This window comes from Candida theae (assembly GCF_024610275.1).
Source record: "Candida theae strain CBS 12239 chromosome Unknown scaffold2, whole genome shotgun sequence".
In the NCBI taxonomy this organism is placed as follows: domain Eukaryota; kingdom Fungi; phylum Ascomycota; class Pichiomycetes; order Serinales; family Debaryomycetaceae; genus Lodderomyces; species Lodderomyces theae.
In genome coordinates, this window is record NW_026261438.1 from 307,866 (window position 1) to 323,772 (window position 15,907).

Here is a 15,907-nt window from a genome sequence, read left to right on the forward strand (position 1 = left end):
TTTTTTTTTTTTTTTTTTTTTTTTTTTTTTTTTTTTTTTTTTTTTTTTTTTGTTTCTTCTTCATCTTTATTCAAGTGATATACACGAGTTGATAAATAAAAAAAATAAAAATTACAAAAGGACAAAGAAACAAACGTAGAAAATTCTACTTTGATTGTCAAAGTTTTCGGTGTTGGAATATTCACAAATTTTAATACTCGCTTTTTCGTTATTGAGTAACAACTCAAAGGAGAGGAACTCATACTGTGTACTTCATTTCACTTTCAATCCATTCCATTTATATATTATCCGAAGTATTCTCCATTTCAAAATCGCTTTTCTATTAGCTTTATTCACCAACAGGATAGACACTTATTTGTTCTTTCATTTCGGCATTATCATCATCCACAACACCGCTCTGCTTATCTTCATTCCTTCCCACTATTCATGATATATACGTCAGTTAAAAATTAGATTACCCACTACTACATTCGTTTACCACAAACTTTTACATCGAATTTATAATTCACTCACATCCTTCGCTTTCAAATACTTGCATTTTATTCATTTGTTCTCAGTTGGTATCACCACTTGTTTCTTGCATTGATTTATAATTGATTCCCCAATTGCATAATGTCCAATGAACAACACCATAATGGACAACAACACTCACAACAACACTTCCAACAACACTCACAATACCACCAAGGTGAACAACATAGACCAAAATATGGCCCGCCTCAACACATCAGGCCACGTCCATACCATGCCATGCTTGAGTTGCTAGAATCTCAAGCCAACAAGAAATTGACTAATGAATACTGCACAGAGGTTGTTCAAACTTTGTCACAATTGGAAGCAGCATCTTCAGTCAACCCAGCAATGATTGATTTACAACCAGAAATTCAATGGTTTATGCGCCCCTTTTTGTTGGATTTCTTGATTGAATTGCATTCGTCCTTTAGATTACAACCACAAACGTTATTTCTCTGCTTGAACATCATTGATCGTTATTGTGCCAAGAGAATTGTTTTCAAACGCCATTACCAATTGGTTGGATGTACTGCATTATGGATTGCTGGTAAGTATGAAGATAAGAAGTCCCGTGTTCCAACTTTAAAAGAATTATCAATCATGTGCCGTAACGCCTATGACGAAGAAATGTTTGTTCAAATGGAGATGCACATCTTGAGCACTTTAGAATGGTCCATTGGTCACCCAACATTGGAAGATTGCTTGCAATTGAGTATTAGGCATTCAAACATAGTGAATCCTACAATTACTCCATCAAAGTACAGTTTCCAAACCACACCGGACACAGCTAATGTAACCAGCGGCGTGAATGAACAAATTACAAAGTCAGCCGCTGCTACTACCTTGAGTGCTGTTACTGCCGTGGGAAGATTTTTGTGCGAGTTGGCCTTGTATGACAAGTTTTTCTTACTGGTTCCTACAAGTTTAGTTGCATTTACTGCCAATTTGCTAGCCTGTTCCATGTTGCAAATTCCAAACGCATCGATTGCGTTTAAGGAGTTGTTGGAAAATGTGTTGATTGAGCCAAAGAGAAGACAGTATCTTCAAATCAAATTGCAAAAGAGATTGAAAAGGAAGCAAGAGCGTCAATTGCGCAAGCAACTGCAATTCCAACAGCAACAACAACACACCAAATCTAAATTTCAAAATGTCGGTCCTGCTCCCAAGTTCCCATTGAAACAAAAATTAAATACACTCTACTCAAACAACAATGACAGTAACTACAGCCACCAAACCAATATCTACAGGCATACCAGCATTGCTGATGACATTGATTTAGATTACGCAGAAAGTGACCAAGAAGATATCGACACCGACATTGATGCTGATGCAGATGCCGTTATCGACCACGACGCATTGGACGATGACGACGAAGTTGAGCCAGCTTTCAATGATACCAATAATACCACTTTTGATTATGACGAGGACCACGAAGAGATTGAAAACAAGTTACCCGAAATTCACGGTGCTTTCCTTAATGGGTTGGATGAATCAACGTTGTTAACGATTAAGCAAGTTGCTCTTTTGTTGATCCTTCAATTGAACAAAGTGACAGAGGTTTTGACGAAAAAATATGAGGAGGTTGGGGTGATTCATGTGGTGAAAAAGTTTAATGAAAAGAACTCGTTTTTGATTCAATCAATTTATGAAAACAGGGATAGAATCATTGCCGCTTGCGACTCAGCTGCCTCATCAACATCATCATCTTCATCATCATCAACGACACCACCTCTTGATTCTCGATTCATTCAAACTATTGAAATATTATTACAATTTCCCCAATTGAGTGATCCCACATTGGATTCAGATTCTGAGTCAGATTCCGAGGACGACGAAGAAGAAGGATATTGTGTCAATCCTTACTCTTCCTACAAATCATACGAGTCAGATGATTATTTTAGTGTTAGGGGGAGTGGCGCTGGTCATTTACGTACTCCGAAATCACCATACCCATTTTTCGGACAATCCACATTGGGTTTTGACTCTTCACAACTGATTATTGCTCCACCAGTTACACCACCTTCGGCGACTTCCCAGTACTCAGTTTTCTCAAACAAGAGATCAGGGGGCAGTCAAACGAATAGTGTAACTTCGAACTGTAACACACCTACCCATTTCCCCGTGCCCTCATTTGCGTCAACTTCTGCACAGCAATCACAGCAATCACAGATGCTGCATCCGACTGTCATGATGGGTCTGCTGCAACTGCTGCTAAGTAGAACCAAATCAAAAATCAGAAAGAAACGCGCTATGATGCAATCATCGGCTACGAGCATCAATACTGCTGCTGGCAGTGGTGGTCCATCAGTCATGATTCCGCCAGTGTTGCCGACGGTTGGAATGGGGCACGAAGTGAGATCAAAGGAGAACTTTTCCCCAATAAAGCCTGTTGTGAGTAACGGTGCCAGCACTACTTTGAATGCAAGTTCCCCATTGATGAATCAGTACTTTTGATGTATAAGGAACTCGAGTCACTGTTTTTACGAATGTTTTTAATGATTTAGTTCTATTCATAGTGCACGCATGTGTAGTTTTCATATACCTATTGTTTATCCTTGACTTATTGATTCACATATCTCGAATTCTAATGTGCTCTGCTCTATTCGTCATCGAATGAAGGATGAGGTTTCTTAACACTTCTGAGACGTTTAGGACGACGGCCGAAAAATATCTTCACTTAGAGTGTGGCATGTTGATGTAATTGTTGCAGCGAAATTTTGGAAATAAATTGCTGCAAAAAAAAAAAAAAAAATTGATTGGGAAAATGCACATTTAAGAACGCGTCTTAGTGGGTTTTTGAAAGAAGAAAATTTATTTTCCTGAACAAAATATTGAGTCAAATGCAGTGCGTTTGTATGTTGGTATTACTCTGTTGTTGCATCGCGTGCAACAAGAAGGTTTACAGTAAGCCTCTTTCCCTGTAAATGTATACTTGCTGGGGGTAGTCTCGTATACCAGTGTGTATTTTGGGAGACGCATTTTGTTTCCTAAAATGGATGAAAGGTAAACATACATTTATATGCAGGATAGTAACTGTTTTTATTTTTTTTCTTTCTTCAATCTCTTAGTCTCCTTTAAAGTAAGTTGTAGCTTTTAAATAGCCATCAGATAACTGACTAACTGCATCGTCACAGAAGTAACACCCCCCCTTTATTATCTGCACTTGCATCTGCACCTAGAACTCGACAAGACGGAGAAACTGTCCTACACTCAATAACATCTTGCCCCCCCCTCGCGAGTCAACATCTTTTCCATACACCAAAGTCCAGTAGTAATAAACTTCCATGTCAACCAAGTCCGATGGTGATTCTACACTCAAAAATTGGGTTTGGGTACCCAATGATAAAGACCTATTCACGAAAGGATACATTACAGACTACCTAGGAAATGGGAGATGTGCAGTATCGGTTGTCTCTCTCGATAATACCAACCATGTCGAGTCGAATGTTGAAATTGACCAATCAAAATTAGAAAACTGCAATCCTGAAAAGTTCAACAAATGTGAAGATATGGCCGAACTCACGCATTTAAATGAGCCATCAGTTGTCTACAATTTGTATTTGCGGTATATGGATGACTTGATTTATACTTATTCGGGTTTATTCTTGGTGGCCATCAACCCTTATAAACTGTTGCCAATTTACGATGATTCCATGGTACGAAAATTCCGTAATCAGCCCACGGATAAGGAATCGCCGCATATATTTGCCATTGCTGAAGCAACGTATCGAAACTTGTTAAGCAACAAGAGGGATCAAAGTATATTGGTCACTGGTGAATCGGGGGCCGGTAAAACGGAAAACACCAAAAAGATTATCCAATACCTTTCATCTATATCCACAGCATCACTGAATGATGACAACACGTCGAAAACCGATCACATTGATGACAAAATATTGCAAGCAAACCCAATTTTGGAAAGTTTTGGTAACGCAAAAACAATAAAGAATAACAACTCATCAAGGTTTGGAAAATTCATCCAAATATATTTCGATTCCGCTGGGGACTTGGCTGGAGCAAATATTGATTACTACTTGTTGGAAAAATCAAGAGTGGTACACCAAGCCGAGGAGGAGAGAAATTACCATATTTTCTACCACTTTATCAAAGGGTACGAGGGTTTGTCTAGTCTCGGGTTAAACAAAGATGTATCAACATACGAGTATTTGAACAAGGGGGTGACTAGCATACCCAACGTTGACGATTTCAAGGAATTCAACTTGCTCGTAGAGGCGTTCAAGACTGTTGGTTTTTCTTCACAAGAGATGCAATTTATATTTCAAATCTTGGCTATTATTTTGCACTTGGGAAATTTGCAATTCACTTCCTGGAAGGCCGAGCAAGCTAGCTTCACCAAAGACTCTCCAATTGACAAGATTGCCGAACTTTTGACAGTGGATGTTTCCAAGTTAAAAGAAAGTTTATTGAAGCCAAAAGTCAAGGCTGGGAGAGAGTTTGTTACCAAATCCAAAAAGGCAGCAGAAGTTAAATTTGCCATAGATGCATTGGCTAAATACTTGTATGAAAAGTTGTTTCAACTCATTATAAAGAAGATCAACTTGAATTTGAATAGTGATGAGTTTAGCCTGGGAGATTTAAACATCGGAGTGCTAGACATAGCCGGATTTGAAATCTTTGACAGCAACTCATTTGAGCAGTTATGTATCAATTATACAAATGAAAAGCTCCAACAGTTTTTCAACCACCATTCATTCATACTAGAGCAGAGTGAATATCTACGAGAGAATATCCAATGGGAATTTATTGATTTCGGCAAAGATTTGCAACCAACTATTGATCTTATCGAAAAAAGAACCCCAATGGGGATTTTAAAGTTACTTGATGAAGAATGCATGATGCCCAAATCGTCAGACAAAATGTTTATGGACAAGTTGAGTGCTAATTTTGCTGGCAAGAATAAAAAATTTTCCGAGAACAAGTTCAAAAATGGATTTATTGTTCAACATTATGCCGGCAAGGTTGAGTATAATGTAGAGAACTGGTTGCAAAAGAACAAGGACCCTGTGAGTGATGGAATTTTGCAGTTGCTCCTTTCTGAAAGCAAAAACAAGGCCCTTCGAGAATTAATGAGTGATGAAACAAGTTACAATCAACAGCTGCAAGCACTGCCACTGAAGACTTCAAACGGACCAAAGATGATGCAAACGGTGTCACAGAAACATAAAAATCAATTGAAGGACTTAATGGATCGATTGGAGACAACTGAGCCTCATTTTGTTAGATGCATTTTGCCCAACTTGGATAAAAAGGCAAGGAAGTTTGATAGAAATCTAGTGCTTAGCCAATTAAGATGTAATGGTGTTTTGGAAGGTATCAGGATCACACGTGCAGGATACCCAAACAAATTGACGTTTGATGAGTTCTTCCACAGGTATTCGATCATCGGTGATAACTTTCAAATGACAAAGAATACAAAGACCAATTGCGAACTCATATTGAAAGAATCTGGTTTGAGTCAAGATACGTTCAAGATCGGACTTACCAAAATTTTTTTCAAAAATGGTATTTTAGGTAAGTTGGAGACAAAACGGGATATCACATTGAAGGGAATCTTGACCGATTTACAAAGACGTATTCGGGGCAATATGACTAGGGTCAATATACGTCAGCAGATAAAAGAGCTTCAATCTTCACGGATAATAGCCAAGACAATGAACCAGGTTTACGAAGCGAAAACCAATAACCCGTGGATGACATTGTTTTATCAAATGAAGCCTTTACTTGAGGAGTCAGTTCAAGTTATGGATATGGCTGAAGTGCAAAACAACTTGAAAGAGGTAACTGTCAAATTGAAGGATTCTGAAAAATTGAATAAGGGGTTGGAGAATGATAATGTCAAATTGCGCGATTCTTTAAAAACATTAGAGGACGAAATAATGGCCAACAATGACATCATTAAACAAAAGGATCATCAATTGCAAACCTTGCACACTGAGAGTAAGAACTCCAAGAAAAAGATAGAGGAGTTAGAAACAACCATCAGAGAGTTGAAGGAATCTAACCGTGTTTTAACAAATGACCTGAAAAAATTGAGCAATCGTTTGAAAGAGTTGCACAATGATTTCGAAGCCAGGTCGAAAGAATTGGCTCTGAGGCAAACAGAGCACAGCTCTGCTCAGAGTGAGTTGACAAAATTGAGAGTTCAACTTGAGAAAGTTGAATCGGAAAGGTTGAAACACGTTTCAAAACTTGATGAAATGGAAAGCAAGCACGAAAGGCAGACTTCCACCTGGGAGCGCAAAATCAAAGAGTTGCAGAGTGAGGTTGAACGGTTACAGCTGGAAGCTTCTAATCATGAACTGAAGGTTCGAGATTTGACCGCAAAGGCATCGACTCACGAAAAGCTTGTGCTGGCGGAAGGTAAATACCAGCAAGAAATCGCCGCCTTAAAATCAACCATCCTGGAATTGGAAAAACGGTATGCTGAACAAAGGGAAGAGATCAAGTCGATGAAATCTCAAATGAGCAAAGATGAATTGAAAAAGTCAAAGTACGAAGAAAAGATTGAAGAAGCTAAGGAGAAAGTCCTGGTATTGAAGCTGAGAGTTGAAAGCAAGTCGAGTGAAATAGATCGATTACAAAAGGAGGTGGATTCATTGAAGTTGCAATTGTCAACAACAAAGCGAGATTTGGAGTCACTGAAACAGACTGAGATGACATTATCACAAATCAAATCCAAGGAAGAAAGCAGCTTACGAGAGATTGAAATGATGCAGTCCAAACTTTCCGAATCAACTACCAATCACAAACAACTCAGCAATGATTATGAGGAACTCAAGTTTGAATTACAAAAAGCTCAGAAAGCTAGAGATGAGTACAGTTCAATGGTGTCCGAGATGAATGGTAAATTGCAAAGACTTGAGCAAGATTATAAATCGATTGAACTGGAGAAGGAGAACCAACCTCCAAATCGTCAAATAATGGAGGAATTCACTCATATGAAATTGAAATTGAATGAGCAGAATGCAGCATTGAGAAAAGAGAAATTCGAGAATAAGAAATTGATTGAGGAATTGGGTCTAATCAAGGAGAGGATTATGAATGGTTCTTTGACGAGCAGTGATATAACGCCAAAGAGAAGATCTCTAGCTATAGGCGAGAGGGTAACTGGTAGTGTGGAGGCCTTGAACAAGGAAATTAACAATTTAAAATTCAGATTACAACAGGAACAAAGTAATTATCAGCGAGCCGAAAATTATGCTATCGAGTTGCAGAAAAAATTGAACAAGGTGCAATCGAGTCGTGGTTTGAATAGCTCAACCGATTATGAGAAGAAGTTTAAAGACTCCCAAGGGCGAGTTGCTCATCTCGAAAAGCAAATTGAGGGCATCATTTCTAATGATTCAACAAGCGCAGAAAGCTCTCCTTCAAACGATTGGACTGTGTCAAGAAGCGAAAGTTTTGGTGGTCAACTCGCATTCAAGGGGGTTAGCGCAGATTTTATTCAAATGTATCAAGACATCAACAAGACTTTAAGATCTACTCGTGACGAATTGGGTACCTCTAAAGCGGAGATCTTACGGTTGAAGGCTTTGCTCAGGGAGTCAGAGGATGAGTTGTATCAAGTGAAGCACGAAAAGTTCAAGAGCTCGATGAAGAACTTTGAAGAGGAAATTGCACATTTGAAAGTAAAGCATGATAATGTTTCCATTCGAAACCAGGAATTGATTCACGGCTTGGAGTTGTACAAGAAGCGGTCTGATGAGTATTTTAAGAAATTGGAGTTGGCTGAGTCTGCTGTCACCATATCCAAACATCAAGAAGAACTGGCGCGGAGAGAAGTGAATGAGTTGAGAAGTCAGTTGAGGTTGGCAAAGGAAGAGGCGAGAACCTCGCAAATCATGCTCAAGGACTGCAATTCAAAAATTGAAAGTTTGGAACAAACAATTCTGGGAAATGCACGTGTAATGGATGACAACAAGATACAAATTAAACAGTTGGAGGAGAAGTTGGCGTATCATGTCAAGAATTATGAAAATAGAGAAACGACAGAACAGTTGAAAGAGGAGTTGAGGAACTTGCACAAAGATTTGAACTTCAAGACGCAGACGGAAACTACGTTGGTGAAGGAAAACAAGAAGCTTCAGTTGGATCTTGAAGAAGCAGTATTGGTTAGAAACAACATCCAAAAGGAAATGGAGGAGATGCTGTTACAAGAAGAGGAATTGGAACAAAAAATAATCAATTTAACCAACTCTCTGAGGCAACTTGAAAATGACAAGATTTTGAATGAACGCAAAATTGCTTCCTATTCGAAACAAATCACTGGTTTGAAGGAGTTGGTTAGTGAGGTGACCCAAGAGAAAGAGAGATTGATAGATGAAAGGGAGCGATTACAGGACGAATTGTTCAAGGTCAATCTCAACCTTGAAAATCAAACTGTTGCTTTAGATCAAAGTAAATCTGAAGTGGCCTTCCTCAAAAACCACTTGGAAAACCAACGTCAAGATGCAGAGGCAGTGAGGTCGGAGTTGAGCCAGTCGAAAATGTCATCGACTTCGGATTACCGTGATCAACAAAAGATTAGAAACGACCTACTTGTGTCCAATGAAGAGAATTACTCTCTCAAGAAAGCCAACGAAGAATTAAATCGAAAAGTTCACAAATTGGAGGAGAAGTTGTACAGCAATGACCAAATCAAGTACTTGGAATCTAGAGCCGACTCATTACAAAAAGCTTTGGATAGTTCATTACAGAAGCAACACGATTCTGACAAAACAATCAAATCTTTGGAGAGGAAAATCAAGTCGTTGGAGACGAGGGTTGAACACGAATCGCAGTTGAGTAAACGCTATAATGATGAAAATTTCGATTACCAAAACAAAATCAATCATTACAAAGTTGCTGTTGATTCGTTGGATCATGAAAACATTGAAAAGGATTTGCAATTGAAAAACATGGAGGAGCAGAATAATCAATTGAAGGAATCAATGTTAATGTTGCAGAAGGAAAACTTGGAATTGAGGGAAAGATTGAGCATGTCGTAGAGACAATTATATAAAAAAAAAAAACAGAAAATATAGAGAACTGTAATAGTAATAGAAAGGTTTTACAAATCTAGTCAAAGCTGCAAATTGTATATACAAGAAATCAAACACACACTTCCTCACCCCTCCCCTTTAAAACCATGATGTTTTCCTCTTTGGTTGTGAAAAATCTCTTGGTTCAGGGATCTCAGGGGTAGAGAATTTCCCCAACCCGTATTTCCGAAGAATGTACTCAACATCACCAAATGCTTCTCTTTCACCTTGCATAACCACGGAGGGAACACCCGAGATTGTGCCACTGGTGACAACATTACCCGTCAACACCTTCTCTGCTACATTTTGCAAGTCTCTTGGGGTTAGCGCCGTGATTTTTTCAACCATTTCATCAATAGAAGTGACTTTACCTTGACACTGAACTTGTCTTCCTAAATCCTCCAATTTGGCTAACCTACTTTCGACATTCATTAAAATAGAACTTGTCAATTGGTTCTTGGCACGTTTGACTTCTTGTTCATTCAATCCACCCGCTTTGGAATCAACTTGCAATAGTTTCGACAACTCATGACTGATTATTTGTGACGATACATGAGCCGCTTCTGGCACCAAGCTCAACGTGATACCAAAGATTCCCGAGTCCAAGTACGAGTGATTAAAGCACATGCAATTTTCAACAAAGGGATACTTGTTTAAAACTTTGGTGTAGAGACGAGAAAACATTCCCTTACCTGGCCCACCAGCTGAGAATGAGGATCCACCACCGAGGAGTTTTTGCAAAGTGGCGAGCGAGTACAAGTCATCGTGAAGTAAACCCGTGGTTTCAAAACCGATTTGCATATGATACAATTCCGGTAGGTTGGCGTAAAGTGGAGGTTGATGAGGTAATGATATTTCTCCTCCAGTATAGTTTGCAAGGGTGAGCTTTGTTTTCTCGCCAGTGGATTTCCAATCACCGAAATTCGACTCAACCAACTTGAGTGCGTGGTCATGGGGTACACCAACCATGGCAATTATAATGTTTTGCGGTTGGAAAAACTTCTTGTGATAGGCTAGAACATCCGATTTCTGCACCAACGGAATACGCTCCTTAGGTATGAATAATGGAAGCCCCAATGTGTTTTCTTTGTATGCCGCCGAGTGCAACTCTTCAGGCAACAACAACTCATGCTTATATTGCAACTCCTGAACCTCATAATCAGCAGTTTGCAAAGTCTCAACAAACTCCTGATCACTAATACGAGGACTTCTCACGGTTTGCGCGATAGCCTCCATCATTTGATCAACATCCTTGTTGAAAACACTGGCTTGGAAAATCATCGACTCTCTCTGAGCCGAGCTCATGTAATTACCACCCAACTTCAGTAGATTCTCCATCATTTGTAATCCACTATACTTCTCCGTTGATTTCCAAGCTAATCGATCATGTATGTGGGAAAGTCCTGGATTTTGTGGATCTTCATACCGCGAACCAGCATCAACATAGGCTCCAAGTGCACTGAAATGTCCTGGTGTGGAATCGGTGACTAGCCTTAGTCCGTTGGCGAGGGTTGTCATTTCAATATCGGGCTTGGTAGATATTGCTGTTGATGATGATGATGATGATGATGACGTCGCATATAGTCTTTTCAAAGCACCACTTCGACTCAAATGGGGTACTTTTAGCCTGGTTAACATTGCACAGAGTATATACAAGTGGATAAAGGAAGTTTAGGTTTCTGTTGTACTGAACTGCAATTACTAAGAGAGTGAGAAGTGTGAAGTGAAAGATTTTTTGGTGGTGGAAGCGCATGATGCAATACGCTTGTTTTGTATACAGGACACACAAGGCAAATATCAAGAAGTCAATTACAATTCCAATAAATTAACATCCATCTTGTCTTGCAGTTGGGATAGAGGAGCGGGTGTCTCTATACCCAGTGAGTCAGGCCGCAGTGCATTTGTATCAAACAAATCAATCAACTCATTTCCCGAAAGTGCGGGCGTAGCATTAGCATTTGCCTTTTCCACCGAGAAGAAATTACGCGATAGTTTCGGCACCGGTGCTAGAATCGGTGGTGATGATACCAGATTGTTCTCCGAAGTGGCCTCCGTCACTGCGGTAAATTCAGTGAAATCATCGTCAGAGTCTTCTGCCTCATTGCGGCCTTTACTGGGGCTTCCATTATGTCCCACCACGTCTAACCGGTTTGACTTTTGAGGAGATCGTTTCATCTCCAATGACTCTAAATCGTCAACATTAAATAAAGGTACACGTATCTCCAGCGTCTTTGTGTCTGAGTGAGTTGCGGAATCAGAGGTTGTGGCTGATGCTAACTCGCCTCCCTCTAAATTCGCATTCGTCGATATATTTGAGCCGGCAATGGATTGGGTGTCTGATTTGTCTTCAGCATCAAACATAACCGTTTTGTCCACATGCTTTTTGGAACCATTGCCGCTAGAAAACAATGACTGCATACCAAACAAGGTTGATCGTTTGCCCTTTGAGAAAGTTTTTGTACCGTTCTTTGTCACTTGACCTTCTACCTCAATTGGACTTCCAGGCTCTGCACTTGGTGACATCGTGCCACCACTAAGACCAAATAAACTACCGAAAAAATTAAGCTTCTTTGCACCAGCCACTTGCTCCTGATCTTGTCGTATCGATTTTTCATATTCTTCTTCCTTGATTTTAAGTCTTTGCAAATACACTTCATGGTCTTTCTTCTTACGTTCATTGATTTGGTTCATCATCTGCTCACTATGATGGTTTCGTATTTTTTGTATTCGTGCATGAATAAATCGATTGGCCTCACTCTCAATCTTTCTAGAAAGTTTATTGTTTATTCTATCTGTAGACAATTTCAAGTGTAATTGCTGCTGTAGAGCTTCCAACTTGGTATCATGCTCAACTGGCTTCTCTTCTTTGTCAGTTAAAGACTTGTCAGGTTTGTCTGGCTGTGACGATATCCCCTCGATACTTTTCCGTAACTGTAGTTGCCTCTTTTTCTCCTCAATGTAGGAGTCGCTAGATGACCACACAAAGAGTTTGTTAGCTCTGCCTTTGGATGATATCGAGGTTGGTAATTTAGATGTATTTTTAGTTGTGGTTGAGCCCACGTCTGAATTTTGAGCTATCCAGCTATCAAGTATTATTCTCTGAGCTGACTCTGTATTTGAGCTTCGCCATCGCAAAACTTGCTTCTTCTCCAGGTCATCTACAGCTTTGATAAACTGCGGTGAATATCTTTGAAACGAAGCATAGAGCTTGTTGCCATTTTCGGATTTTTGCAAAATTGTCTCTGGGTATAGTCGTAGATCCCTTTCCTGTTCGGTTTGGATGGGGTCAGCTACATCTTTGAATAAAGTGCCTAGTAGATGCGGTACGTCAACTTGACCAGACATATCTGCTGCCATGATGAAAGTCTTGTCGAGAGCAGTTTGGATTGTTGGAAACTGGGGCCCAGTGGGATAATCTCACCACAAATTTCGCGAAATCAAGAATTGAGGTATTTCAGCATAATTTTAGAGAGCATCACCAACAACCCAGAGAGATAGCCCCATCCATCCATCCATCCATCCCATATTTACTCAAATTGAAACTTGCACCATATGACCATGCCACTCGTGCAAGCTGTCTCATTCCCACAATTTCCACAACGCAAGGCTCTCATAAGCCTTTTCAAGGATGTACCTGAAGAAAACCTAAAAACAATCAAGGAACAGCTCATTCAAGCAAATCCTAAATATGACTACTGTTTTTTGAACACCAAGTATATAATCTCCTTAGAGCAGCTACAAAACTCAATCCATAAGTCTATTCTACATCTTGAGCACAATTCAATGCAAGCAAAGACGTTGAATACGGAAATATTGTTGAATTTATCACCAGTCAATGTGATTTCTGAGGCAATTAAACGTTTCGGTATACTGGATGACTGTTCTAACGTGATTGTAGTGAAGGTAGTGCTGCTGGATGAAGATATTGTTACGTTTAAAAGGGAATTAGGTGATATAGTTGGTGGAGAAGGTGTGGCAATTTCCGATGAGGTCTTGTTGGAGTTGGTTGATGTGTCGAAATTCAAAAAGATTTACAAATTGAATGATGCAGCTTTTAGTTCTGAGGAAAATCTTCAAGGGCAATTGACAAGGTTGGCAATCGGAGCGTGCCTTTTAAGAGGTTACTAATTAATAGACATATATTGCCATCGAATAAATTACGTTTAATTCTAGTCTATTTTCTAAATGCAAATTGTTTGAGATCGATAAAGGGAGTTCGTCTCTTGGGGAACCTCTTTGGACTAATCTCATCTTCACTAATTTCAAACTCATCCTCTTGACTGGATGCAATTTGAACTTTGGGGAATGAATTGTTCGATGCAAACTTGACAGCCTTGCCATGCATAGCTGACTTGGATATACCACAGAGAGTGGTTGCTGGTTTTTTTAATATCCCCTTTGTGCTCAGATGAGAAATGTTTGTGCTCTTATCCGTCAACGCTGGTCTTGAATGCATCCTATCCAACTTAATGTTCGTCGTTGCTTGACTCTTGGTTGGATCGGTGAATTTAGCGAGTTTTGCAGGCAGAAATTGAAACTTCAGTCGAAGATTTTCAACTGCCATATCCTTGTGTACTTTGAAGGACACCCTTCGCTTGACCGGGGACTCCTCTATTTCATCATCTTTGGAAGAAAGGTCAAACTTGGCATTCTCATCATCATCTTCTAAAGGAGGATAAGATGTTTTATGTCGGGTCGCTGGATCCGAATTCAATGAGTCAACGACTGGATCAAAATCAATACTGACGTTTTCCTCATCGGTTGCACTCTGCTTATCCCCCATGTCGTTGTCATCTTCGGTCAACTCATCCAAAATGTTTCCCGTGTCAAGGTTCTTGATTGGTGACTCATCAGGCACTTCTGAATCATCAAGTAAGCTTGAATTCCATTCAGACAAATCACAATCTGATTTAGGAGTAGGTAATTCTGGGTTTTCATGTGTTGTTGATTGTGCAGCGAAGAACTTGCTGGTTACACCGGATTCACCACTGATACTACCTTGCAATTTGCGAATCTTATTCGAGGTTGGTGATACTTTTTTCTTTCGTGGTGCTTCATTCACGGGTAGCGGGCGTTTCAATGTTGGTATTTTATTTTTGTTAATCTGGGTGTTGTCCCTCTGAGTTGGTTCGTTGATTAGCCCGGTAGGTTTCGCAACGTGCTTGGAAACCTTGAGCATATCCAAAACAGATTTTCTTTGACTTTTAACAACAGGTTCAGATTGAGACCGTATCGCTACTTGTGTCTCAGAGGAGGTTGCATTCACTTTAACTGAAACGGACTTTAACAAATTGATGCTTTGTTCTCGAGATACAAGTGTCTCATGTGAATTGGGATCAACTTTTCCATTACACACCTTCTTCACCAATTCTGCTTCAAGAGTCTTACCGCAACATGATTCAAGTAATTCTACTTGTTCAGAAATCGGCTCTGGAACTTCGTTCAACGTAGTGAGCACTTGTCTCCTTGGATCAAAAACTTTTTGAAATTGAAATGCTAAATCGGCCTTGAGCACTTCGTGCTCGAAATCAGCCGGTATTTTCTTGCCCGTGGATCTTAGTGCAATTGTGACTTTATGCAAAGTACGATACCTTCGTACCATTTGAAATGCAGATTTAAGGCCAACTCCAGGTACACCTTTTGTGTAGTCACAACCAGAGAGCATTGCAACTAATCTCAATTGTTCGCTGGTATAAGTGGCCAAATAAGGAATTTGTCGAACTTTTTCAAAATCGTGTCGATTAATTTCAACACAGCTTGAATCGTCTTTTAGTTTAGTTATTAGCTTATTACAGCCAAATATAAGCAAATCTGAATCTTCACTCAAGATCCCATCAACAATACCGATTTTTTCCAAATAAACCATTTGTGGATCTGCTTCATATGGCGCTACGACATACTGTATTTTCATCACATCCAATTCACACATGATCAGTTTGGCCATTTGAGAAGTGACGTACGCTGCCTTCATGTACTCTTTATATGCCAACTGCAAATGTCCCGATCCAGCATACTTTTCCGCCAATTTTTTGGCTTCACATCTCATCTCACGTCTCTTAAGATTTGTTTCTCCTTTGGTTGTCAATGAGGCACCATCAAATACAAAGAATGGAGTGACGCCAAAATGCTGCAACATTTGGATCTTGTTGATGATGTATGTAACGTATTTGCGTGTTGGTCTACCTAAGCAAAGGTCCTCGGCACACGATACCAACGCGCGATGCAACCACCCATATGTGTCTATGGCCAAGGTCTTGCCGCGATATCGTTCCAAGGAGCACGGATCCTGAATCTCCTTTAGGTGCTGTAGCAAACCGTTGACTCCCATGTTGAGAGATTGTGCTTGGTGCAGA

At 39.8% G+C, this 15,907-nt stretch overlaps 6 protein-coding genes across 6 annotated transcripts; 3 read left to right on the forward strand and 3 right to left on the reverse strand. All coding sequences in view use genetic code 12, as the record gives it.

Moving 5' to 3' along the window:
- Positions 1–612: 612 nt before the first annotated feature.
- On the forward strand, positions 613–2,967 carry CCN1 (Ccn1p; the record flags this gene model as incomplete). Its single annotated transcript, XM_051752449.1, has 1 exon — positions 613–2,967. One exon carries the CDS (start codon positions 613–615, stop codon positions 2,965–2,967), a length of 2,355 nt encoding a protein of 784 aa, XP_051608504.1.
- Positions 2,968–3,797: 830 nt separating this feature from the next.
- Positions 3,798–9,521, forward strand: MYO1 (myosin 1; the record flags this gene model as incomplete). The annotated part of the gene is made up of 1 exon (XM_051752450.1): positions 3,798–9,521. The coding sequence occupies one exon, from the start codon at positions 3,798–3,800 to the stop codon at positions 9,519–9,521; it is 5,724 nt and encodes a 1,907-aa protein (XP_051608505.1).
- Positions 9,522–9,653: 132 nt separating this feature from the next.
- MAS2 (mitochondrial-processing protease subunit alpha) lies at positions 9,654–11,192 on the reverse strand (the record flags this gene model as incomplete). Its single annotated transcript, XM_051752451.1, has 1 exon — positions 9,654–11,192. One exon carries the CDS (start codon positions 11,190–11,192, stop codon positions 9,654–9,656), a length of 1,539 nt encoding a protein of 512 aa, XP_051608506.1.
- A 171-nt stretch (positions 11,193–11,363) lies between these two features.
- KGF57_003071 (uncharacterized protein) lies at positions 11,364–12,911 on the reverse strand (the record flags this gene model as incomplete). The annotated part of the gene is made up of 1 exon (XM_051752452.1): positions 11,364–12,911. The coding sequence occupies one exon, from the start codon at positions 12,909–12,911 to the stop codon at positions 11,364–11,366; it is 1,548 nt and encodes a 515-aa protein (XP_051608507.1).
- A 195-nt stretch (positions 12,912–13,106) lies between these two features.
- Positions 13,107–13,682, forward strand: KGF57_003072 (uncharacterized protein; the record flags this gene model as incomplete). Its single annotated transcript, XM_051752453.1, has 1 exon — positions 13,107–13,682. The coding sequence occupies one exon, from the start codon at positions 13,107–13,109 to the stop codon at positions 13,680–13,682; it is 576 nt and encodes a 191-aa protein (XP_051608508.1).
- Positions 13,683–13,728: 46 nt separating this feature from the next.
- Positions 13,729–15,882, reverse strand: EXO1 (Rad2 family nuclease; the record flags this gene model as incomplete). The annotated part of the gene is made up of 1 exon (XM_051752454.1): positions 13,729–15,882. One exon carries the CDS (start codon positions 15,880–15,882, stop codon positions 13,729–13,731), a length of 2,154 nt encoding a protein of 717 aa, XP_051608509.1.
- Between the last annotated feature and the right edge of the window lie 25 nt (positions 15,883–15,907).